This window comes from Protopterus annectens, chromosome 2.part1 (genome assembly GCF_019279795.1).
Source record: "Protopterus annectens isolate FY-2018-M chromosome 2.part1, PAN1.0, whole genome shotgun sequence".
Lineage (NCBI taxonomy): Eukaryota > Metazoa > Chordata > Ceratodontiformes > Protopteridae > Protopterus > Protopterus annectens.
Genome location: NC_056729.1, coordinates 1,734,938,880 through 1,734,964,709, shown reverse-complemented (window position 1 = coordinate 1,734,964,709; position 25,830 = coordinate 1,734,938,880). Strand labels below are relative to the sequence as shown.

The following is a 25,830-nucleotide window of genomic DNA, read 5'->3' as shown; positions in this document are numbered from 1 at the left end:
TGGTACATTGTGGAATCATAAGGAGTAGAGTTTAGGTGGAATCGGAAACATTTGATACCGGTGTTTGAGCTTACACCCATAGCCTGTGAGAAAGACTCTATCTCAGAATGAGTTGTCCGGTGTTCCAATTCCAGAGGAAGTTCCAGAGAATATTTTCATTCCTGTGATGAATCCAGAAGTTCCTGATATGAGTTCGTCGAAGACTGTCTCTGTTGCTAAATTCAGTACAGATTGTTATGTTATGAGATCCGATCATATTTCCAGACCATGTAACATATATACAGCAACTTGGACATGAACATTGTATTTATTTCTAATGTCTATAATAATGCATGTCTAACTCTACTGCTGTTTTTTTTTTACCAAGGACAATCTTTAGGATGTAGATCAATGTGTGTGTATGTATCTTTAAGAAGCTATCCAAGGGCTTGCACAAGTGTATAAATACTGAGCACGTGCAAGTCTGACTGCCATTTTGTAGTAAGCTGCTGAGATGTAAGCATGTATGTATGTAGGGTCTGTCTGTTAATCATTTCATTTATATTTTATGATGCTGCTATCCATACAGGTGTGCTTCTAGCATCTAAATGAAATACCCCACCTGCTTGTCATCTATGTTAGAGAGGGACAAGCAACACCCCCCACACCTCCATAACTAAATATGCCAACTCTGTGCACTACAGAGGGGAAAAGGGCAACTTCCATATGGTGGCCAATCATTGGCTTGGCCCGGGATTAAAAGTCTATTCACTGATTTGATATTTCAATGAAAAGGTGTTTGATGAAGAGGGGTGTGACAAAGTGAGTTTCAATTAAATGATATAGACCTGATGGTACCATGGTGCACCAATACCTAATAAAGTAGGATAGTCATATGGAAGTTGTGAATATTAAGTTCCAGCTCCAAGAAAAATGGAATAGAATAATACTGTATTGCAAGGAAGGAGCGAAGGAGTCCCTTAAAATAACACTAACAAAAAAGGCCCCAGTCTTAGATGCGTTGATTTTCAATGGATTATGATTTGATAATGTGCATCCAAATAATATGAAGGAGTATTTACAGTCACCATATGGTACGGAGGTATACAGACTGTGTACGAGCCATTTAACAGTAATGACTCAAACCTCCCCTTCTAATTCTCCTAAAGGCAGAATATACTCCATGAACAGAAGGTGAACCAAGAAAAAGATATCAATCCTTGATAAGTTCCACATCTATGTCCATGGTTGCTGTAGGACGGCAATCTCTGGCTTACACCTGTCACCACTGGGCTTCCGGATATTGGCTAAGGCTCTTGCCACCCCCATAGTGCCTTTTTTAGGCAATGCTCAAAAGACAAACCCACCTCCTTAGAAAACAAAAATGGAAAAAAATTAAGGGTAATGCTGCTCAACGCCAAAAGTCTAAATCTCAAGATGCAGGCACTTGATGCACTCCTCAGCATGGAGAACATCGACGTCTGTGCAGTAACTGAAACCTGGTTCAAGGCTCCTGAGAGCACCCCAGCACTACCAGGCTATACCTCGTATCATGCTTTTCGGCCCCAAAACCCGGGCCGAACCACAAAGGGAGGGGGAGTGTCCATATTCATAAAGGACTCCCACATCTCCAGGTTAGTAGCAACACATGAAGCATCAGAGACCATACAGGTGCAACTAACCATAGGCAAAACTGCTATACAACTGGTAGCATGTTACAGACCACCCTCCCAATCTCAAGAACCCCACTCAGCCTTCCTGAAGACATTGGAGGATATGAATGTATCACAAAACACCATCATACTGGGAGACTTCAACTACCCAAACATAGATTGGGTACATTATTCTAGCCCTAATACCCTAGCCCAAAGGTTCCTGGAATTCATAAATTCAAATGCACTGGAACAACTAGTCACCTCTCCCACTAGGGAGATAATATACTAGACCTGATCATCACAAACATGGGGACAAAATGCTCCACACCGGAAGTATACCCCTCACTAGTGAGATCTGACCACAAACTAATCACCCTGGATATACATATCCCACCTCCACCCCAGCACAAAAGACCACAGTGAAAAACTTCTCAAAAGCAGACTTCACTCTTCTTAAGACTGAGATGGTATCCTTTAAGCCCACTGTGCCAGTGGATACCACATCCCACAATGCCGAATCCTTCACAAATGCTTTCTATGGACATCTCCAAGAATGCATGGATCATGCAATCCCAAACAAATTCAAGTCCCTCTCCACCAAATGTAAGTGTCCTGTCTGGTGGACCTCAGCCATAAACAAATTGTATAACAAAAGAAGGAAGCTACTGCACGTCAGAGCGAAATCCCATGAAGGGAAGACATCGCTGATCAACATTAGCAGAAAACTACGTTCTCTCATAAAAACATCCAAGGCAAACTTTGAGAGAAAAATCGCTAAGGACACTAAATATAACCACAAAGCCTTCTTCAGCTATGTTACAAACCTGGGCGGAAACCCTCAGATATGCTCAGAGTTGGTTCACAACAACAAAAATACACTGAACCCACAGATATTGCTAACATTCTGGCTGACAGGTTCAGTGCAAATTTCTCCCCTCCTTCACCCCCAAAAGAAGAAATACTTATCCCAGCTGAATGTAATCTCCCTGTCATCTCAGATGTCCAAGTGAGAACCGCCCTAAACAAAGCAAAAAACACAGCATCAATGGGACCTGACGGTATCCCGGGGTGCGTGTTACGTGAACTCCAAGAGGAGCTAAACCCACACATAAAAATGCTATTTAACCTTAGCCTTACTTCGGGATATGTACCTGAACACTGGCGTACAGCAACAGTGGTCCCACTCCACAAGGGGGGTACTTCTACAGTCCCTGGAAACTACCGCCCCATAAGCTTAACTAGCCTGGTCTGCAAAGCTATGGAAAGAATCATTATGGAACTCATAAACAGAGACATGGGGGAGCTACAGACACTTGACCCCACCCAGTTCGGCTTTGTAAAGGGCAGATCCTGCCTTTTAAATCTGGTTGACTTTTTCGAAACAGTCACTAGAGCCATTGATGAGGGCAAAACAGTCCATACAGCATACCTGGACTTGGCTAAGGCCTTCGACACAATACCCCACTCAGGCATCATAGATAAGCTAAACAGCTTAAAAGTAAACCCTTATGTCACTAGATGGGTTGCAAACTGGCTAAAGGACAGAACCCATAAAGTTAAAATTGCTGGAGCAATGTCAGACTCAAAGCCAGTCACAAGTGGTGTCCCACAGGGATATGTCCTGGGACCCCTCTTGTTCGGCATTTATTTCTCAGATTTTAAAGCAAATATGGGAGGGCTGTGGCTGACAAAGTTCGCAGATGACTGCAAACTAGGCGCCATAGTCGATACACCAGCAGACACACACATCCTACAAAAAGGCCTCACTGAAACGGACAACTGGTGCCGTAGTCACGGCCTTAAACTAAATGCCAAAAAATGTATAGTCATCCCTTTTGGAAAAAACAAAGTACCCACAAATTATCACATAGACAGCAACCCACTGAGCACGGAAAAAGTAATCAGAGACCTAGGGACCCAAGTAGACAGCGACCTCTCATTTGACACCCACGTTGCCAAAGTGGTTAGAAAAACATTCTACCTTGCACACCTCATCATGAAGGGATTCACATCCAGTTCCAAGGATGTCATTGTACCCCTATATTCCTCCCTCATCAGACCCATGATTGAGTACAATGCCCCATTTGGTATGTACCTCACCCGGCATTTGCAACAGTTGGAGAGACCACAAAAGTACCTCACCAAAAGGATCAAGGGTCTCTAACATATGTCTTATTCTGCCAGACTAAAAAAACTTCAGCTCTATTCAGTAGCATACTGCCTGCTCAGAGGTGATCTCTGCCTGACGTACAAGGCCATGTCCAATCAGGATCTGATGGACATGCTCTACCTCATAAAATCCAAATCCATCAGGACCACGAGAGCTAAAGACTTAAACCTCAGCACAAGTATGAATAGGACATGCTGGAGGGATAGATTCATAACCCAGAGGCTTCCCATGCTTTGGAACAGGATCCCAGTTCGTATTAGGCAGAGCCCCTCACTGACTCTCTTCAAGAGAAATCTTGATGAGTGGATGGGATATCGTAAGTTTACCCCAGGGGTCACATCTGCATCACTACTAGACAGGGGCACAGTAAACTAATTCTATTATATAAGGGGACCTTCATTGTGTCACTACTAGATAGAGGCACAGTATTCTAGATTTATTCTGTACATTCTTGTACCATTTCATGGGGTGGCAAAAGCCACATCACTATGGCTAGGCTTACAAATGCCCCAGGGCAGATAGCCTAGTACTATACTATGAAACTATGAAACTATGAAATGTGACAACCTCGGTGAAATACCTAGTAATAGCTAATGCTAGGGTGAAGAAAAGGATGTTTAGACTGGTAAAAAACTGACCTGCACAGCCTGCCCACTGCCTGAAAGAGGACAGCTAGGCAGTTCATCATGTCTGAGATCTTCCTAGATAGTGTCCACAGGCTTCATCCTAATCAAAGAAAACTCCTTCTGCAAAGAACAGGGGAATTCTCTTCGTGTCCTGACCAAGTTTCGTCTACTCCATAGAAACATCTGTTCCAGTCCCCTCTCCTACCTGAAAACAAGCTGTCAGCCTAGCGGGAACAACACAGCCAATAGAAGGAAGAAATAAATGAATAAAAACTCATGTGTGATAACAGTCCTAATGAGAGGGGAACTTAACATGAAAAGGCACAACTGGAATATTGTTTGTACTTTGCTGGTTTATTTAAGAATGAGAGAGATTTAGTATCACCCTTGTTTATTTTATTTTTAGTTTCTATCTGTTAACTGGGTAGGTGGGTTGGTGTGAGGACCCTTCATAGCAACAACACATGCATGTGTTAATACAGAATATTTGCTGCATCATAGTGGTGCTGTCCACATTTCTATTTCTCTATTTGAATGGATAAGAAATTGTTTCAAATATTTAATCACTAGAATATCTGTTAAACTGTTAATATAACAAGTTGAAAATCTGTCTTTGAATGCCTGTATTCAGACTTTTGAAAAATCTATAAAAAGAAGAAAGTGCGATTTTATAACTACATTTTATTCTTTGTTTCCTTTGTAGACTGTACAGTACAGGCCTTCGTGCAGGTATAGCCATGATGTTTGCAATCGATGAAATAAACAATTCAACTTCCCTTCTTCCCAACATAAAGCTGGGTTATGAGCTATATGATTCATGCTCTGAGTCCTTAGTAGCAGTGCAAACCACTTTGCTTTTTCTGACAAGGAACGGAACCAACAAGGTGCCGATGTTGTGTAATTACACCGATTACAATTCACGAGTTATTGCTGTTGTTGGGCCCGCTCAGTCAACGCTTGCCTTAATTACAGCACGGCTTTTAAGTTTTTTTCTAATTCCACAGGTACTTTTAAATCATCTGTCATTTTAATTTAGTGCCATGTTATATTTTACTGTTGCTTTTCAGAGCTATTTATGTTTGCAGATGAAGAAATGAGAATTCAGATAAGATGAGCAAATAAGAGGTGATGAGCAGAACAGAAACTTGTAAGCATTGTTGACAAAACTAGGTGTGTGGTCAAAAAAAGGAGACCTATTGTTGTGCACTTGACTACACAATAATGTTTATAAGAAAACTTTTCATCTTTCCCTAATTCTCTGACCTTCAAACCTTATTTCTGATAAATTCATCTGTACTTTCCCTTCCGTCTTGGAGGATACACAAGGAAAGAGATGACATCTAGGGATTGTGGTTGTGGCCAATATTCTGGGTGGTGGGTCCAGGATTTTTTCCTCTTTCTCACATTATAGTCTAAAAGAAATTCTCAACTCACATTAAAAAATGACTTAAAACACACAACTCATAAAATATGTTGTTTTTAGTTATTCATTTAATATTAAAAATTACGACAAATGTTTACTAGTATTTTTTACTTGTTGTCATAGTCTGTTGTTATTGAATAAATAGGATCCAAAGTTCTCACAAGTAAATACGTGTGTTTAGCCTTTTAGTGCCCACTGCTGTGCTTCATATTTGTTTTATTATTTTTATAGTTTTATAATGTTTGGTATTGCTGCTTTTGCTGCATACTGCCTAAATTTACTTCATTGTGCAAACTTCCCTCATTTCTGAGATGTATAAAGTCCATGTCCCATGCTGTTCTATATTGAAAGGTTGTGTTGCATATTCAGTGTTGAGAATTTGTTTACTAATATCCATGATGTTGAGTCATCCTGCGAGCGTCCTAGCTGAAGCTGTTGTCAAGGTATTCTATGGTTTGTTCCTTTGTTCCACATTATGTGTATAATCAGTCAATCAGACAATGAAGAGGAAATCTAGTCAACATCTGGGAGTACAGAACAAAAGAAGTATATCCTTCATGTAGGAACTGAGCACAGATCCTCTGGATTAGTGTTACAGCTCTGGAGAGTCTGTAGTTTGAGTTCTAGTTAACTCAGTGTTGAGGTTGTTTATGAATTGCATTGGGCAGTGCAGTAGTGCAGTGGATAACATTGTTGCTTCACAGCAAGAGGTTCTCCTCTTCGATTCTTGGCTGGGGTGTCTTCTCTGTGGACCCTGCATGTCCTCCCTGCATTCACATGGGATTCTGCCAGGTGCCCTGCTATCCTCCAACATTTGAAAGACATACTCTTGGAGCATTTCTCCCTGGGCCTCTGCTAAAAATGGGCTGTATCCCAGTTGGTATTTCCTGGTAAACAAATGTTAAATAATTAAATAAAATAAACAAACACACACACACACACACACACACACACACACACACACACACACACACACACACACACACACACACACACACACATCTACAGACAGGTAATGACACAGAACTGACCTCACATTCAATCCAAAATGACAGAACTTTGTATCTGCATTTCATTGTATTTGCAGTTCAGAAACTGACATTGTGAAAACCAGTGGAATTGTTATTATAGTCATTATCCTCGACCCACTTTTTCCCATTTTGTAAATGAGATTACGTTTTTGTATCGTGTTCCCATGTTTCTCTGTTCAGGATCATTCTCCTGTCTTCTTGCACATTCATCCCTCCTTTTCGCTCTTAAATCCATCCCCCTCTTGGCTGGCCATCCTTGCTCCCTCTTGCATTCTTCCGTTCTTTCCAAACTTGTTTTACCAAATTATCTTCTGCAATAGTTATCCTGTGTGACTTTTATTCTTTGTAATAATGTATGACATTGTACAATTTCACTCTGGAGCTTTTCTTCCTTAGCTACTGCTGCTGAAAAGGGATTGTTGTCCAGTCAGACTTTCCCGGTCAAAAAAAAATGAAAATAAATAAATACAAATTAATTAATTGATTAATTAATTAATTCTGCTTTCCTGTATATGTAATTGAACCACTGTGATCGATTTTCCTTGGTCTTCTCTATAATTGGGACTCCTTTAGGCTTCTACAATGATGTCATTTCTTCTTCATCTGCCCCACAGTGTGCATCATAGTTTCAGGTATTTCATTTACATCACCTCAAGGTTTTCTCATTTGCTTTACATTCACTACTCAGGTTTCTGTGCTATACAACAGCACTGGTCACACTATTGTTTTGTACATCTTTTCATTGGCATTCTGTCATAAACTAACCCTGACAATTAGTGCCAGTTGGTTGCAGAACATCTGATTTCTGCTTTGACCTTTTTACTCAGGCTTCTCTTCCTTTCATCCTCACCTCCTACATACCTGAAACTGTTAACCTGTTCCACTGTTTTAGCTTCTATCTCATTTTTACGTTTCTTCTGCTGTTCCCCATTTGCTGCTATGGCCACTGCATTGTCTGTACTCAGTTTCATATTCTATTCCCCTGGCATTGGTTGAAGTTTGTTCAGAGTCTGCCTGTAATGCCACATTGTCTGTTTAAGCAGCTTTGCATATCTGTCCCCTTTGACCTGTTAGCTGATATATACCACCACCAACATGCATAGCACTGCCCTCAGAGCTGGACCCCGATGCATCCCCCCACACTGGGAACCCCTCTGTGAGTCCAAACAGTGTTATCACTTTTGTCACTGTGTCCTTGTACACAGCTTGCGCTAATTCTACCAATGTTCCATAACTTCAGACGACTGCTGGACTGCCCAAATCAGCTTTCTTGAGACCCTGATTTATGTTTTCTCCAAGTCTAGGAAAGTGCAGCTGGACTTTTTCCTTATTTCTTGCTTCTTCTCCACTGTCAGTCTCACTGCACACATCAGTTCAATTGTATTGCATCCTGATCTGAATCCAAACTGTTCATCACCCATCTTAATTTCTTCTACTCACTTTATTTATATATCTATCAGCCTTTCCTGGATGTTCATGCAATGTGATGGGAATTTAATACCTCTGTACTGTCCACACTTGTGAATGCCTGCTTTGTTCTTGTACACTAGCATTAGAATACTTATTATCCAACCAGTATGTTCTGTACGATGAAGAAAGGTTATTGTTATTCTTTGTGTTAAAAGTGAAGTTTGTTGATTTGTTTTATATTTCTAAGAGCTTTCAGTTTCTGTTTTTGATTTGGAAATTATGGACTTTTCCTGTGAAAATAAAATTTTGTATGGACTGGGCATGCCACATTTGAAATATTAAATGTTCCTCTGAGTATTTATAGGGAAATAACAATACTCCTTACTAGAAGACTGAATTTGCATTTTTGATTGTAGGATTTGTTCTCTGTCCCTGCATTGCATAATATAAAATATTTCGTAATGGCAGTAGGATGTCAAATAAAGATGTAGGTAACCATATTGGAACATATGACCACCACATGGACATAGTTCATTATAAAATCAGCAATAATTAAACATAAAATATAATTTAACTACATGAATCATATATAATAGTAAGCTGAAAGCATGTATGAGAAAAGAAAAAAAATGGTAAGAAGGAATAGTGCCAGAACGGTTAGAATAAAAACTGCGATCACTTAGATGATATGGATCTTTGACGATACTCAGCCAGCCCAGCAATTACTTTTTTATCAGACACCATTCATGTGTGCACACTTCTGTGTTGATATTCAGTCAGTTCAAAATTTTCTTTTTTTCAAAAGCCATTCAGGACTAACCAAAACGAAATTAATTTTTGATGTCGGGTGTGTGACTTCAGAATTAAATATAATGGAGGGAACTACGGATCTTAATCAAATCAAACACAGACAGATATGAAGTAAAAATTGTTAACCAGGCAAAGTACAATTACAAAGCCTTCCCCGGGATTCATGAAGCTTGTGCCAGGCGCAGGCATAGCGTAGGCGGTATAATGCCAAATATGGCCGTCGAGCGATTCAGGTATGATCCAATTCCACGTGCACTACCGGCGTACTCCAGAACTGCGCAGCCCCCGGCTTAGGTATGCTAATCACCCCATGCGCAGTGTCGCACCATGCAAATGAAGGCATATAGTGATTCATGAAGTGGTGCAGGCATAGCGTAAGCCCACGGAAATGTAAACCAAAAAACACGGTTTACATTTTCCCAAACAGAACATCGGAGCTATGGAAGTGGGCCAGACCCAGGTATCACAACGTTGACATATGCCAATGGCGAAATACACAGCCAATGGCATAAGAAAAGATGCACAACATGTAAATAACAACATTTAATGTCATGTCCACAGTAACGCACAGCACAACCGCAGGGCATGTGTGCGGAAGCTGTAACATAAAGAAATAATATAAAAATGTCATAAAATCGCAACATAATAGAAATCAGGTTTACAGCATAATACACAATGGTAGGCATGGAACACCACAACCAAGGTGCAAGGGTTGCTAAGGGCCTGCGATAGTGTTCGGCGCGGTAACTATGAATTAGTAGTCAATGCCATGCAAATGAGGCAGATAATACTGAATCGCAAATGTCCCGCCGGATGAAGGTTGTACCATACAGTGCAGCGGTATAACACCGAGGAGTGGCTCAGAGGAGATACATGACATCAGCAGAGGGGTGCGCCACCATAGCAGTAAGCACATTGACGCAATGCAAATCTGGCCTGTCCATTGCTAAGCAAAGCTGCAGGACAGGGGTGGGGAGGAAGGTATAGAATCGTTTAGCTGAGAGCACACATGGTGCCCAAAAGCGCATGTGTACGGGGATGAAAACGTGCCCAAAGCCCAGTAATTGGACGCACGCGCCACGAACAATAGCACAAACAGGAAGGTCAGGGGAAGAAAAGAAGGAAATGCTGAAGTAGGGTAATTGGAGTACTAATGAGCAATCAACACCAATCAACCCACGATGGCCAATCGACGGCAGCTGACAAGTCTGCTTGCAGAAACCTGCAAAACAGGATAAGGGAGGCATTGGAATGCAAAGAAAGGAGGGGAGGTATTGGATTGCAAAGATAGGAGACCTGACACAGCAGAGCAAAGCAAACCGACAGCAGACCGGCAGTAGCACACATAACGCAAGATATGCCAGGTCCAGGAAAGTACAAATGAAAGTAGGCTGCAGGATGCACGCCAGAAAATGGTAGGTGCAATGTGCAGAAATGTAAAGGGAAGGTCAAGAGGTAATCCACGGCAGCCAAATGTAATTCAACGCCAAAGGCACCACAATAGTAGTTCCGGCAGTAAAACACATAAGATACCCTGTAGCTACGATCGTACATACACACCCTATGACATCATCGGTGTTCACAGCACAATAGTATAAAGTGTGAAAGCACCCTACACACACCTGTGTATTCCCAAACACTGCACCATAGGTGTAAACACACGGGGAACTTTTAAAATGTACATGTTGGAAGCTGCCATAGCTGTGATTCATCAGCATGTGTTAGAGACTGACGGTGTTGTGGAGGATGATGCCGACAACCACCGCAGGCCTCGGAGGAGAAGGAGTGTTCAGACCAAGGGTAACCTACCAGGGGCTACATGACCTGGAGATAGTAGAGCGTTACAGGGTGGACAGGGACATCTTAGAGCAAATAGTGGAGCTGTGCTGGCCATGCCTGAGAACCAGAAACAACAGAGGGGAACCCATCCCAGTGGACACGAAGGTATGTGTAAGCCTGCAAATACTGGCCACAGGTACCTTTCAAAGGCCAACTGGAGATATAATGGGTATCTCACAGGCATCAGCATCCAGGGTACTACGCCAGTTCCTGGATGCCATGTTACCACATGCCAATGAGCAGATATACTTCCCCCGAACTCAGGAGGAGTTGGCCAGCAATATGTGCCACTTCCACCATGTGGCACACTACCCGGAGGTACTGGGTGTGATAGACTGCATGCACATACAAATCAAGTCACCACCCGGTGAGCATGGTAGGCGCTACATAAACCGCAAGGGATTCCATTCCATCAACTGCCAGGTTGTGTGCAATGCCCAGGGCATTATCATGGATGTGCGTGCTGGCAGCCCTGGAAGCTACCATGACTCCCATATCTGGCATGCCTCACAGCTGTATCAGGTATTTGTCAGGGGGGACATCCCACATGGCCATCTTGTGGGGGATGCTGGCTATGCACTGGAACCGTGGATGATGACTCCCATCAGAAATGCACACACACCCATGCAAGAACGCCATAATGAGGCACACGCACAAACCAGAATCATCATAGAGCGTGTGTTCGGGATGCTGAAATCACGGTTCCGGTGCTTGGATACATCTGGTGGAGCCTTGCAGTAATCTTCAGGCATGTGTGCCCACATCGTCATAGTATGTGCCATGCTACATAATATGATCCTGCGGAAGCAGCTGCAGCAGGGACAAAATGGTGAAGGCCCTCATAGCCCACCACAATTGCCAAGGCCATTACAGGCACAGAGGGATTCAGACCATGAACACACTGTACCAGCCCCAGTAGGCAGACGGAGGCATGCCCAATATGCCTACGCCTTGGCAAAGAGGGAATGTATAGCACATACTCTGACAGTGTAGGCCCCTATGGACTGACACCTCTCCACCTGCACACACAGTAAAATGGATGGCACACAAACATGACCACCTGTAAATTGTAATGTATAGGTGGCCCAATGTGTGACTCCTACATAGGCAGCCCTCAAACATTGTAAACACAACAGCTAGTGGAACACGGAATGCCAACACCTGAACAGTACATGAGCCTTACAGCATATGGTGGTGCTGTGTGCCTGTCATGTTCCCCGGCAGAGATATATATATATATATATATATATATATATATATATATATATATATATATATATATATATATATATATATATATATATATATGTACACATATGCATATATATAATACAGATAGAAAGGGCAATAGAGTGATATATGTTGATATAGATGGATTCAGCGATATCTGCAAATATAATAGATAGTTCAACGACATTCATAACACCTTGGAGGTACAAATAAATAGGATACCACCAACTATGGAATGTGTAACATACCGACATGCGTAACCACGAGGCTGAAAGACCAATAGAACACAGTACCGGAACAGTACAGCCGCGAGTAATAGTATGATGATATGAAGGGACATTTAGTCACTGCTGCTGGTGTTGTGGCCCACGTAGGTACTGTGTTCAACTGTGTTTGTGAATGTCGTAGTCTGTGTAAGTGTGCGTTGAGGGTGCCATGTGCGTCTCCGTGTGACTGTAATGTGCGTGTGTGCCCACAACATGTGTTTGTTAGTGCCAAGTCAGAGGCAGATCAGTACGGTAGGTGTGGGTATAGCTAGCCGTAGGCATATGGTTACTACCTGTCCCACAGTAGGAGGGACAGCCCCACCCTGGGCAGGTGTGTCCTGACATAAAACAGTACAAAGGGAAAATGTCTGAGATGGTAGTACATTAATATGTCCCATATATAATGTAATAGTCGTATTTAATAGTTATGCCTGTATGTAAGAAACGTAAATGTTACATGCAATATGATAAGTAGCCAAAGTCCCACAACAATAGGTATGTATTGAGGAGAAAAGTATGTGCTAACCTGTGTACTGACCGTGGCTACGTGTTGGCCTGTAAACACCGCTGTGAGTCCCGCAAGTGTCCAACAATGACCATATGAAAAGGTGGCAACCCATGGCAAACAGGCTCTTTTACCAACACAACCGCAATGACTGCAAATATCTGGGACAGAAATACAAGGGATAGCTGTCACTTACACATATTCCTTGATATATCGCTGCAATTCCGGAGGTATACAAGTAGCAAGCTCACCTGCAGACGATATAGAAACCAATTAACAATGGCCCAACGTACAATCCCGTAACATATGTCTACTAACTGTTAGCTCTCTAATTAGGGAAGGAGCCCACACACATATATACGGATTATGTAGAAATGCAAGGCCCACAAACCTGTATATGCTACGTACACCCACCGACATCGCCCACACTAGAAACTAAAGCAATACAGACTGTAATAGCAGCACAAACATCCAGTCAGTCAATTACATCTGCAGAACCCTCAACATACCATGTGAAAGACACAATTAAAGGCGTCATGCAAAATTGCAGGCGTTGTATAATGGAACAAACAGCCATGTTACAGGTTTTGTTTGCAATACTCCGTTATCAGACGTTGGGATGACAGGTACACCCACATGTTGAACCAAATACTCTACCTGTCACACACAATCCACGGGGGACATGAATCCAAAGTATACTTGTCTCCATGCATAGCAGTTGCAATTACACATAACAAAACACAATACAGACCGTCTCCCCAAAGGTAGGGCAAATAGGCAACGCCCAAGTGGAGGATTCAATTATACCCCACTGTTGCCGTGTAATTGGCGAATGGAGTAGCTGCACAGCTGATATGCAAGTAATTAATCACTCAGGAACACCAATTGGTGGGATGAATCCACATGTTACAGGTATCGACGTATATAAGGATGACTTGCCAGACATTCCAACCGTATGCTCATACCGAATACCAGTTGAAACACTGTGAGAGAGATAGAAACAAAATGCCGTAATGATAACAAGGTATGTAGAACACCCGATATGTAAGGTTATGTATAGCATGATCTGTATTAATTAGTTTTACTGTATGTATAGCCTGGTTTGCATTAATTAAATGTGTCCGCAATGCATAAAGTGGGGAAAGGTATTTATGTAGTGATGTCGTGCTGAGCATACTAACGCTTGTAGAAACTGTGCGTCCAGCAGTGGGACACAAGGTACACAGCACAGACACCACAAGGGATGCTACATGAGGGTGTTAAACAGAACAATTCCATACAACCCGCAGTCAGTGGTAGGGTATGTCCAACAAGGACGTGCCATAGCAGGGGATAGTATACGTGGATATACTGTCACAGCACACATGTGTATGGGCATATAACGTTAATGACATATCTAAGGTGGTCCCGCTGTGCAAGTATGCTTTGCATTATGGGATACTATGTGAAATATGTGTAATGTATAGTATTGTAGGTAGATATGACAGATATTCTACACAGCATAACAGGCATATCATGCATACCACAGGTATCGTCTATTGGCATGTACAATAACAGGATACATATGGCTTGTAGGCATGGGACATTGTAATAGCATGATAGCTAATCTAAATGGAAGGGCTACCAAACAACCATGCACAAAGGACATGTAATAGCTTCACAGGTGCATAGTGGGGTACTATGCAGTCTGGCAAGTCCATGTGTAAGCACAACTACAGTGTTCACACTAGTGGCACCTCTCTAGGGTAGTGTCCTGTGAACAGCAGAGCCATGTGTCACCTGCACCCCTGCACAGTACAGCCACTGCAGTGATCCCAGGCCTACATGTGTCTCCCAACCACCAAGGGAGGTATCACATGAACAGTGCTACTGAGTGTCCCTGCGTGATGTACATAGAACTTATGTTCCAAAGCATGGTGAGTGTCCGGTTTGGGAATGTAACCCTCAAGCACATCCCACTCATTGTGGCATGTGTGCACATATCCATGAGCATGTTGCTCACAGTGGCTTCTGCTTATGTCGCGTATGAGGAGTATATCCATTAATAATTTTGTGGACATGGGCCCTGTCTGATCAGCAGAGGTCACCCCTGAGTATGTAGTATGCAAATGTGTACAGATGTGGTGTCCGTAGAGCAGCCGCATACTTAAACTGTCGGAGCTCAGTAAACGTCATGGCGTGTTAATGTTGTGGTATGTAAAGCTGTAGCTGTTGTGTAAGGTACACCCTAAATGGGGTGGTGTACTCTTGAATGTGTGTAGATGTCTTGAGTTCAGAGGTACAATGGGTGCCTATGTACCAGCTCCACACCCAGTACAGATAGGTGTGGCCACGTAGAAGGATATCCACGCCACAGTGGCAATACGGTAACCACAGGAGTGGGTGCGACATATGTGTGTACTGCAAACATGTACAATATGATATGTATGTAGGGGACTACCACCCATGTGATAGTCAGTGGGTGAATGGTGTAATGCAAAGGTGATGTTCATGCACCTTGTGTCATGCAGCTTGATGCCATGATAGTCATATCATATATCTCTCACAGCGACACCCGTATGGATGGAGTCAGTATCAGCTGGTGGAGCAATCATGGCACTTTGTATGCAGGGGTTTGAAAGCTAGGCAGGGAAAGTCCCCTGTGCTAGCCTGTACCACAGGGAAGCATATACTGAACATGAGGGGTCCTATGACTGAGGACTGTGGTATGCCAAATGTACCTGACATGTAGTAGATACTATGGTATGCTGGCCTCACTGTGTGTGTCCTGTCCATGAGCCATATTGCATAACATCCTGAGACATAGGGTACGATGTGCAGGTGGATGTGTATGTTGTCAATACCAGAATGGAGAATGGTGCTGAAAGGCAATGAGAGGACAATGTAGGATGTGTGGACTCCTGTACCATCAGCAACTGTCCTGGTAACTGTAGGAAAGGAGTCCACCATGTGTAGGGGCCATGCTCTGGCCCTAACAAGCCCAACCCGGGTGGCAGCAAAGGACGGGAGCCCAACAATGTCTCTGTGAATGATGTCCTTGATGATGTGCCCTATAGCCATGCAGAACAGTCCAGTCAGATGTGTAGGACTATAGTCCCACTCATGCATTGTGGTGCCACCTGTGTGTAGTGTGATAAATGCTGCTGTGTGCCATTCAGGGGCTACAATGTCTGAAACAAGACTATTACTGAATATGGTGGCCTAGTGGGGAGACATGTCATTCAGAGGTTGGTGGACATCACAGCCTGGGCCATTGGAAGGTGTCATGGGGCCAGTGTCCCTGGACATATAGAGTGCAGGTCAGTACTGTGTAGGTGTGACCACAGGGACACCACAATGTTCCTGTATGGATTGTGGCCCTGTTGTGAGTGAGAGGGTGTAATGTTAGCATTGAATCCATCCTCCAGCATGTTGCCAACATCACCTGGGTCTGTAATGTTCCTGAGTGACTGTTGTATGTGACAGCAGATGTGGGTGTTGCCATTGACTACTGACATACCACCTTAATGCCTGGTGGTACACCCCGGAATGTGTTGCAGTCATGTTTACGTAGCTAGTCTTGGAGTATGTGATGAGGGACCCTGTGGCCCTACCATGGCTGACCAGTGAGCCACCCCACCCATGGGAATGTACACCACTGTGCAACAGCCTACACCTGTTGTTGTACATCATATGTCCATGGAACCTGACCACCAGAGTGGCATCTGTTATCTGTTGTGTACCATCATGGCTCTGTGTGGAATAGCATGATCCATGCAGTTGTGTACATGCTAATGAAGTGCACTGGGGTATGTGTCAGCATTTGTATGTGCATTGTCCATCTGCAACCGCTGTCAGCAGATGTCTGAAGTAGGTTTTGTAGTACTCATGTACTGTGTATGCTGTGATGGGTGTGGTGCCGGGATGTGGCTAACAAGGTTGAGTAGCATATGTTCAGAATCCACCAATGAGGGGATAACCCCAGGTGTGTAACACCAGTCACATGGTGGTAGTGTTCATGTCAAGGTTAATGTAGGTCTTGGAGGTGGTGTGTATGGGTTGATCCAGCAGAGCGGAGGTTATGACTCATGGATGTGTCAGTACATGAGTGGCTATCCCAGTTAAGTGTGGGGTATTGTCAGTCACACATTAGTAGTAGCTGTCTGAGGCCCACTGTCCAATATGCTAACAATTAAGGTATGTTAACCGTTCATAGGTTCATAGGTTCATAGGTTCATACTAGGCTATCTGCCCTAGGGCATTTATAAGCCTAGCCAGAATGTGTGTGGCTTTCACCACCCCTTAGGATGAGAATACTATACCCATTAGTTTGCTGTGCCTCTGTCCAGCAGTGATACAGATGATCCGGGGGGTAAACCTACGATCTCCCATCCACTCGTCAAGATTTCTCTTGAACAGAGTCAGTGAGGGGCTCTGCCTCACATGGACTGGGATTCTGTTCCAAAGTGTAGGGAGTCTCTGGGTGATGAATCTGTCCTCAGCACATCCTCAGCACATCCTATTTATATCCGTGTTGAGGTTTAAGTCTCTTGCTCTCGTGGCTCTGGTGGATTTGGATTTTTTGAGGTGGAGCATGTCCATTAATTCCGGGTTGGATGTTGGGGTATGATGTTGACTCTGTAGCTTGTTACAATGTGTATAGCAGTCCTGGACACAGTTAGTTGCATGTGGAGCACCTCTGATGCATTGTGCTAAGTAACTAGCCAGGATGTGTGCACAACATAGTGGGATATGGGAACCCCTCAGCTGTGGGTGTGCCGGTCCAGGTATGTGCCTGAAAGGTATGGTCTGTCTATGACCTGTCATTGCAGGTGTGCTCTGCAGAGCCTAGAGGCAGGTCCCAGTCACTGCAGAGATGTTTGAGTGGTGCATTATAAGGTGTGCCTTGCCTGCGTGCGCCACAGAGGAAGATGCAAGCATTGTGTCACATGACCCCATGTCGTGCTTGCCAGTTTCCGTTCTGTCAGTGACAGTTATTGGAAACTGTGCAAGACAGGCAGTATAGAAGCAGCAAGAGCCTTACATGTGAGCTGTACTCCCAGGGCTGACAGGTGCAAGTCATCTGTGCCACAGCATTGTGTTTGACCAGGTCAGTCAAAGCGGACAGATACCAGATGCCTGTGGAATGACAATAGGAGCATAGGCAACTGTTGAAGTGACACAGTCGGTCGTTGTACAGTGGTATCGTGTCCGGACGAATGCAAAATGCTCCCCAGGGCGTGGCCCACACCCTCAGGGCTATAAGACTGGTGAGTTATTGCATGTCCCTGCACACATAGTCTGTGAAGTGGCATCACAGGGCAGTCACACTAACATGGAGAATGACAGTGACATCATACCTGGTGAGGTGTGGCATGGGTGCATAGGTTATGTTGCAGAAGCAGTTACCCAACAGCAAGATGTAAGCAAAAATCGCCTTGTATAGCCTGCTGTGTGGAACTGCAGTGTGACTCCCTACAGAGTCACCTATGACTGGTGTGTTGTGAATGTTATAACTCCCTATTGGCTGTATGTGATGGGCACACATGAGTCTGTGGGCTATAAGTTGGTGATGTTGTCTTCCATGATGGGGGCTACCTCTGGTGCCTGCACTGAGTATGGAGACGTACTGCACAAGTTGTCCTCGTAGGTGTGGCCAGTGGTGTAGATCATATGAGACTATGTGATGGGTGGGGTGTGTTGCGAATGTTACACATCCCCAAATGACTGTCAGGTGCAGTCAGGGTTGGTGACAGCATTACCCCAGCCATAGCTGTCAACCTCCTGTCCCCAAAATGAGGAACATTAGCCCTCATAATGTGTGACAAATGGGCAAAATGTGGAACACTTACAACTGGCTTACTAACAGCTTCAACTAGGAAGGGCATTTGATGGCTAAAATAGGCTGGTTTTACGTATAAAAAAGATATTCTAATGAATTAATATGATTCCCATCTATTTAGCCATGGTTAGCAGGTAAACAATTTCCAACAATGAATGTGTGACAGACCCTTCCAATGTGGAACCTTGAGGAACATGCACCTTTTAAGACCCCACATGAGGTACGTTCCCCGTAATGAGGTACACTTGAGAGCTATGCCCCCAGCACGGCTGCAGAAGTGCACCCCCCACAGGCTGTAGTGTTGTATGTTGGGAGGTGAGCATTGAATGTGTACATGAGACAATTGCTCTATTGCCACATGTATGACATATCCCTCATATAGACAGGCAGTAGCACTGGTACGTGACAGTTGGACATGCCTGTATATACAACCATGTCCCACAGGATATGTGCGTTACGTGTGTACAACAGCTGTTGTACCATAAGAAAGCTGGGAAGTGTAGGACAGCCAGTGTACCTGTGGGAAATGGTGTGGAATGGGTGCTATAGTAATCAGTAGCTCATGACATGCTCACAAGTTCTGAACAAGTGCCTAGCATGACCATACAATACAGACAGGGTGTTGGATAATATCAACCCACAAGTGGTGATGACAGTCATTGTGGGTGACACCGCACTATAACCCTGCTGAGTATGGTGTGCATGTCCATGAACCATTATCACTGTAGATGTTAGCAGTACAGATGTACAAGACAGCACGGATGTTTGATTACAAATACCTTTGTATGTCACAGGAGTGTTCCACCAGTGGCCTGTTGACAAACTCACAACTACAAAAGGTGCAAGAGTGACATGTGCACATCACACCAGTGCCAGCTACAGTAGAACAGGGTTAATGTGTTGTACCGCACCCTCATTGTAGCCCATACCACACAGACAAATGTTAGGCATCTGTGTATGTAAGGCTGTGAATGGCCATGACCTATCAGTATAGCTGTGTCACAGAATGAGCTGTGTGGGTGAGGTGTGTGACATATGTGCACAGTCTGATGGATGATACCAGCATTGTCACCGCTAGGTGAACATACCTGTACCCATAAACTACTACCTAGGCTGTGGTCAACATTATGGACACTGTGTAAGGGATTGTGCTGTGCAGTGCACCCCCCGACTTGGTGACATCTCCAGGCCCCTTAGGTAGTCATATGAGGTATCGGTGTCATGTCAGGGTGCCATCCATGAGCACGGAGATCACTGGACAGGCATAAACAGCACTGTGGTGACCAATATTGGATCACATACCACCTTTAAGGGGTAATGGCTATGCATGGATGTGCGATACCAGCCTTCACAATCCTCACCTCCACTATGCAGCATGCTGAATACCTTGCAGAAAGACATTTGCTACACCATGATGATGGACATGCTACATGTCCATATCCTGATCTATAAGACATATGTCATGGACAGCCACCGTCCTAATACTAAGATCGCCACAGGCTGGACAGATCCCTGTGCCATATATGTACCATACTCCCGCCATACCATGCAACCCTGTCCATCAAAGCTGCACATGTCATCCCAGTCATACATGGTGTGATGGCCGCATGGTAGATGACTGGATCAGTAATGTGGCACTGAAGCACCTTGCGGTGGCATAATGGCTGTCTGTTACAGCTTGGAAACTGTGCCCACACAAGATATGGTTGATAACCATCCCTGCGAATGTCGTCTGACTAGCCATTGTCCCATGTCTATCACATGTGCAATACAGGCGATCCGTGGCAGGAAGTTGAACAGTTGTACAGTGCTGTGTAGATGTATATGGCAAAACACATGCATGTACAGGTGTCCATGCATATGTGTGCATTGTCACTGCTCAAGTCCATTACGGCTGTGTCCGTGTTGATATGTGACATATACACAGCATCCAGGTCAACAGCATTACCGTGGACACATCCAGGCATGTGCAGATAGGTAAGAACACAAGTGCAGGCAAATAGACATGTCCACAGAAAGACAGCATTTACATGGAGTATGAACACTGTAATGAGGTGACACACATATATGGTGATGATATCCAATGCATAATGGGTGTGACATGTGTGACACAAACATGTCAGTCATGTCAGTGTCATGATGCTTTGCAAAGATAACTGTGCAGATGTAGTAGATGTCATAGAAATGTATGTGCAGCAGTATCTCTGTATATCTCTGAAACTGTGACCTGTCACCATCATTATGTCTTACAGATAATGCCCCATACACACCTCCCAGCATACAGCCACCAGGAGGATGATGTCCTCATCCCACAGCTCCATGACAACTATGACTTGTTGTTCAGCCATGTGCCACAGCATGCCCAGCAGCGGGATGACCTGTGGCGGGATCTACTCAGGAGGGTGAACGATGTGGGTGGCCATAACCGCACCTACCAGCAGGTGCGCAGACACTGCACGGACTTGATACGACATGCAAAACAGCGTGCCACTGCAATCACCAGGGAACAAGGTGGAACAGGTGGTGAGCCACCAACCCAGCCCCCACTCATACACACCGAGGAGCTACTGGCCAGTCTGGGGACACCCAGGAAACAGCATCCACAAACACTAGCTGCCATCGTGGAGGTGGGTGTCTCCCAACCAATGAGCCTGGAGTTGCCTGGTAAGTCAGTACTGCACATGTGGCTATTATATCCCATTTAGTTGCATGTGTCACTGTACATTATGTAAAGTAACAACATATGCAAGGTATGTGGACACATTCTGCATACTACAGTATGCTACGCTGTGTATGCACACATGTGCATACTATATGCTATTACACAGGTGAATGTGTTCACATGCACAGTGCAACCTGTGGCTATCATACAGTCATGGATAATGTTCATACTGCTGTGTCACCCCTATACAGGTACCTCTGGTGTGCCGCACAGACATGAGTCCGTTGCAGGTGAGACTGTAATCGGTATCAGGCATGTTACAGTGTAGATCTATTTGCCATGTGGCCAGTTAATACTTGCACACCTGATGTTTGTTCCAGTCACGATATGCAGGTTGCATCACCCATCATTCACACAGGCCACCCATGTGCAATATATACAAATGAAATGATACACTGACTTGAAACCACAGTACTTGTCATTGCGACATGTGTGGTCAGCTGTGCATACAATGGTGGAGGTGTTCTACAATGGAGGCATATGTAGTATGCATTGGAACAACATGTGTGTTACGCACATAGTACCACACAGTGAGCTGTGATATGGGCAGCCCACAGGTGTCACCATTGTGTCATATGCCCCTGCATTGGGTGCACACATTGTGATGTGCCACCTGACATGTCCCAGACACGTAGTGTTCTGTCTGCAATATTGTCACACTATCGCATGACCTATACCCCACATACCAAACATACAACCCGTTGTCTGCATAGCCCTGTGGATTGTGACTTATATGACATCTATGTGTGTATGTCATATGGGACAACACAGACATGTGAGATAGATGGCCATCACACACATTTGGCCAACACATGTGCACACATGGCCATGGGGGATTGCCAGAGACATGTAGCCACACAGTACATGGGATGTGTATACACCCTGTTACACATTGTCCACACATGGTTCAATTATAGCCATAGTTGACCGATTATACAGTTGATGTGGTACACTGGACATCATAAAAGCCTGTGCACAGCTACTGGAGGTGTCATTGAAGTCTACCATATACGATCTGTTGAACATCACGACTGTGTTGCAGTTATGGCTATGCAATGTGTACATATTATGCATTCTACAGCAACATAGATGCCTCATGATGCCATGCAATGGCACAGTGTCTGTACTTCACACTGTATAGCAATGTAGACAGCTCACACTACCCTCCCATGCTCATGCACATTTGCTAAACATGCATTCTATCTGTAGGGCATACACACAACACTGCAATGTGAAGCCCATTATGATGCTGTACATGTGTCAGGACACCATTGTGTCAGACATGTATGCATGTTATTGCACATATCAGCAGATTACATGTCAAGGTCATGTCAGCCATGTGTACTGTTATCCTGTTCTGGGCCACATGGTGTATCATGGGGATGCATGCATACTACCATGATTGTGTGAACTGCATGGCTACTGATATGACACCTGCTTGCTGTAGTGTGCACCCCAGGGAGGTATGCTTACTAACACTATTAATGTCTGAGCTGCATGCCCTCTGCTGTATCACAGGCATGCTGCATGCCATCTGACAAATCACATGCATGGTGTGTCTGTGTGTGTGTGTGTGTGTGTGTGTGTGTGTGTGTGTGTGTGTGTGTGTGTGTGTGTGTGTGTGTGTGTGTGTGTGTGTGTGTGTCTGTGTGTGTGTGTGTGTGTGTGTGTCTGTGTGTGTGTGTGTGTGTCTGTGTGTGTCTGTGTGTGTGTGTGTGTGTGTGTGTGTGTGTGTGTGTGTGTCTGTGTGTGTGTCTGTGTGTGTGTGTGTGTGTGTGTGTGTGTGTGTGTGTGTGTGTGTGTGTGTGTGTGTGTCTGTGTCTATTGTACTTTACAGTATTTCTTTGCATTCACAGGTGATGTAGGTGTGTTACCCTCCTGCGGTCCATCTGATGTTAGTGTCCCCATAGATACTAGTGGTGATGAACATATGCATGAGATACAGGCAGGGTTGTCAGGGGCTGAATCTGTGTCAATGGTTACCATCCCAGCTATGTCCCCCTCTTCCCCGCACACAGTTCTGCTGCCAACACATACCGCATCACCAGTGGCCATAGAGGAAGGACAGTCAGTGTCTGTTAGCGTGGAACAGAAACATGTGGTGGCTACAGAAGGTGTGTCTACACACCATGGTGTCAGTGTAATGACTGCAGATGTGCCACACAGGCATGTGGCTGGTGCTGCTCGTAGGAGGACCTCTGGTAGACATGCACCTGCAGGACAGAGCACAGCAGCTGGTATCACCAGACGCATGTTCCAGACTGTAATGGCGGCACAGGCACGTGCTGAACGACAGAACAGAGAAGGGCAGAGGCTGCAGAGGGCTGCTATCCATAACCTAAATGACAACATCCAGGCATTGGCAAATGCTCAACATCAGATTGCTGATGTTCTGGATAGGCGATTGGGTGAAATGGTCAGAATCCTTGACCGAGGCAAGGCAATCCACGAGCGGGAGCTGTCTGTGCTGGAACATCTGGTAGGAGTGCGGCGTAGGCTATGTGGACATAGGCCAGCAACACCACCTAGTGTAGGTCGACGTGAGCGTGCCACCTCACATGCCCGCTCCCATAGTGCCGGTAGCAGTAGCAGTGCAGCTGGTGCTGCGCTGTCAACACCAGGACACAGCAGGCCACGTGGACGTGGCCCTGGATGTTCCCAGTGGGGACACAGTTTCAGCAGACATGTGTCGTTGGACAGTAGCCACTCTGTACCTCCATCTGGTAGTGCCCGTGCAACCCCAGGCAGGCACAGGTCACGTGGCCATGGACGGACACAGTGAGCTGTACAACCTGGTCTGTACAATCTGGGGCTGTCAATTATACCCCATGTAGGCCTCACAAATGGCAGAACTGTGTACACACATACATGCACACAGCAAACACACCTGTAGGGCTCCACAACATCCACATGCATTCTGAACAGACATGTCCAATCAACTCACTGGCCCTTACACACACACATGATGTTATCCATTGGTGCAGCCTATGCCCCTGGCAAACATATCACCCTGTGCATATGATGAAGCCTGTGCCACATCCCTGTCATCCACACCATCAGTGCAGGGTTATGCACAAATATTCTGATGCACAGGGTGAACAGAATAGTGAGAGGTGTATGTAATATTACCTGTGTATGAATAGTGAGGGATGTGTATGTTGCAGTGGTTGTGTGTGAATACTGAGAGATGTGTATGTGACATAGGTTGTGTACTGTCGACATGCACCGGTCATACAATGTAGTGCAGGTGCAGCATGCATTGTGATGTGTTCACGGTATGTGTCTCGGTTACATCTGTAGCACCATGTTGGTTGTGATACCCTGGTTCCCTCCTATGGTGTACTTGCATGTGCCTACAGGTAGCAATGTTTACATTCCCCCACGTGTAACTGTGGATTACTCACAGGCATGTCTGGCAATATCAGCATGCTACATGTACCCTCAACCTGACTGTTGGAAACACCAACATGACACAGATGTCCACACATATACTGCACCTGACGCATGTAGTCAGTGCCACAGGCTACACTGGACAGAGACGTGACATACATAGCAGGACACATTACAGGTATGGTGACATGGTGCAGGGGTTGTACACAGCGGTCTGTCCAATGATGATGTGAGGTGTCACTTGGTAGCTGGAGGCCAAACTGTGAAGCAGTAGGACCCTGTAACAGTACGGGAACATGGCCACATTCACGGGGTGTACACCACTATAACGCACACCCCATAGTGTTCAGGTGGGGACCCTTGCCTATGTGGTCATCACCCTCACAGTACTATGCACCCACACGACGTGTCACAGAGAAGGAACATGCACAGGTAGCCAGTATGGCTGGGACCTATGGCATCAACAGGGTAGTGCACTGCATCACCATTACGGGTTAGTTACCACGTGGGGTTAGTGATCATTTCTCACTGTATATTAGCATACACCCTCACACCAAGCACCAGACATACATACAGACACACACACACTGTGGTGACCACACATGTGTATACGGACAGCCGACGTGTGTGATGCGCCACACCGGCCGACGTCATGCTTCACACACTGACGTATATACAGATCTCTACAATGGTGTACAGGGATGTGTAACAACTGGGACATATTCCCCGTGATATGTGGCATCTCTGGTCACACATTCGGACACACATGGCAGTGATGGGAATGATACACCTGCCATATGATGACACGTTTGATAGACATGCAGCGGTATTGATTGCATTATGTGTACCAATGCTATATATGCACACGGGAGGTTGTAGGTGTTACAGGTGCCATGTGACATATAGTTGGTAACACCTGACCGCTGTGCATGCATTATGTCAGCACCATCACG

At 44.9% G+C, this 25,830-nt stretch overlaps 1 protein-coding gene across 1 annotated transcript in view; it reads left to right on the top strand.

Annotated features, from left to right (window-relative positions):
* Positions 1 to 5,167: 5,167 nt before the first annotated feature.
* Positions 5,168 to 25,830, top strand: part of TAS1R3 (taste 1 receptor member 3) — a 228,669-nt gene continuing 208,006 nt past the window's right edge. The window contains exon 1 of the mRNA XM_044063601.1: positions 5,168 to 5,434. Within this exon, the coding sequence (XP_043919536.1) occupies positions 5,168 to 5,434 (267 nt within the window). The remainder of the gene's footprint in view (positions 5,435 to 25,830) is intronic.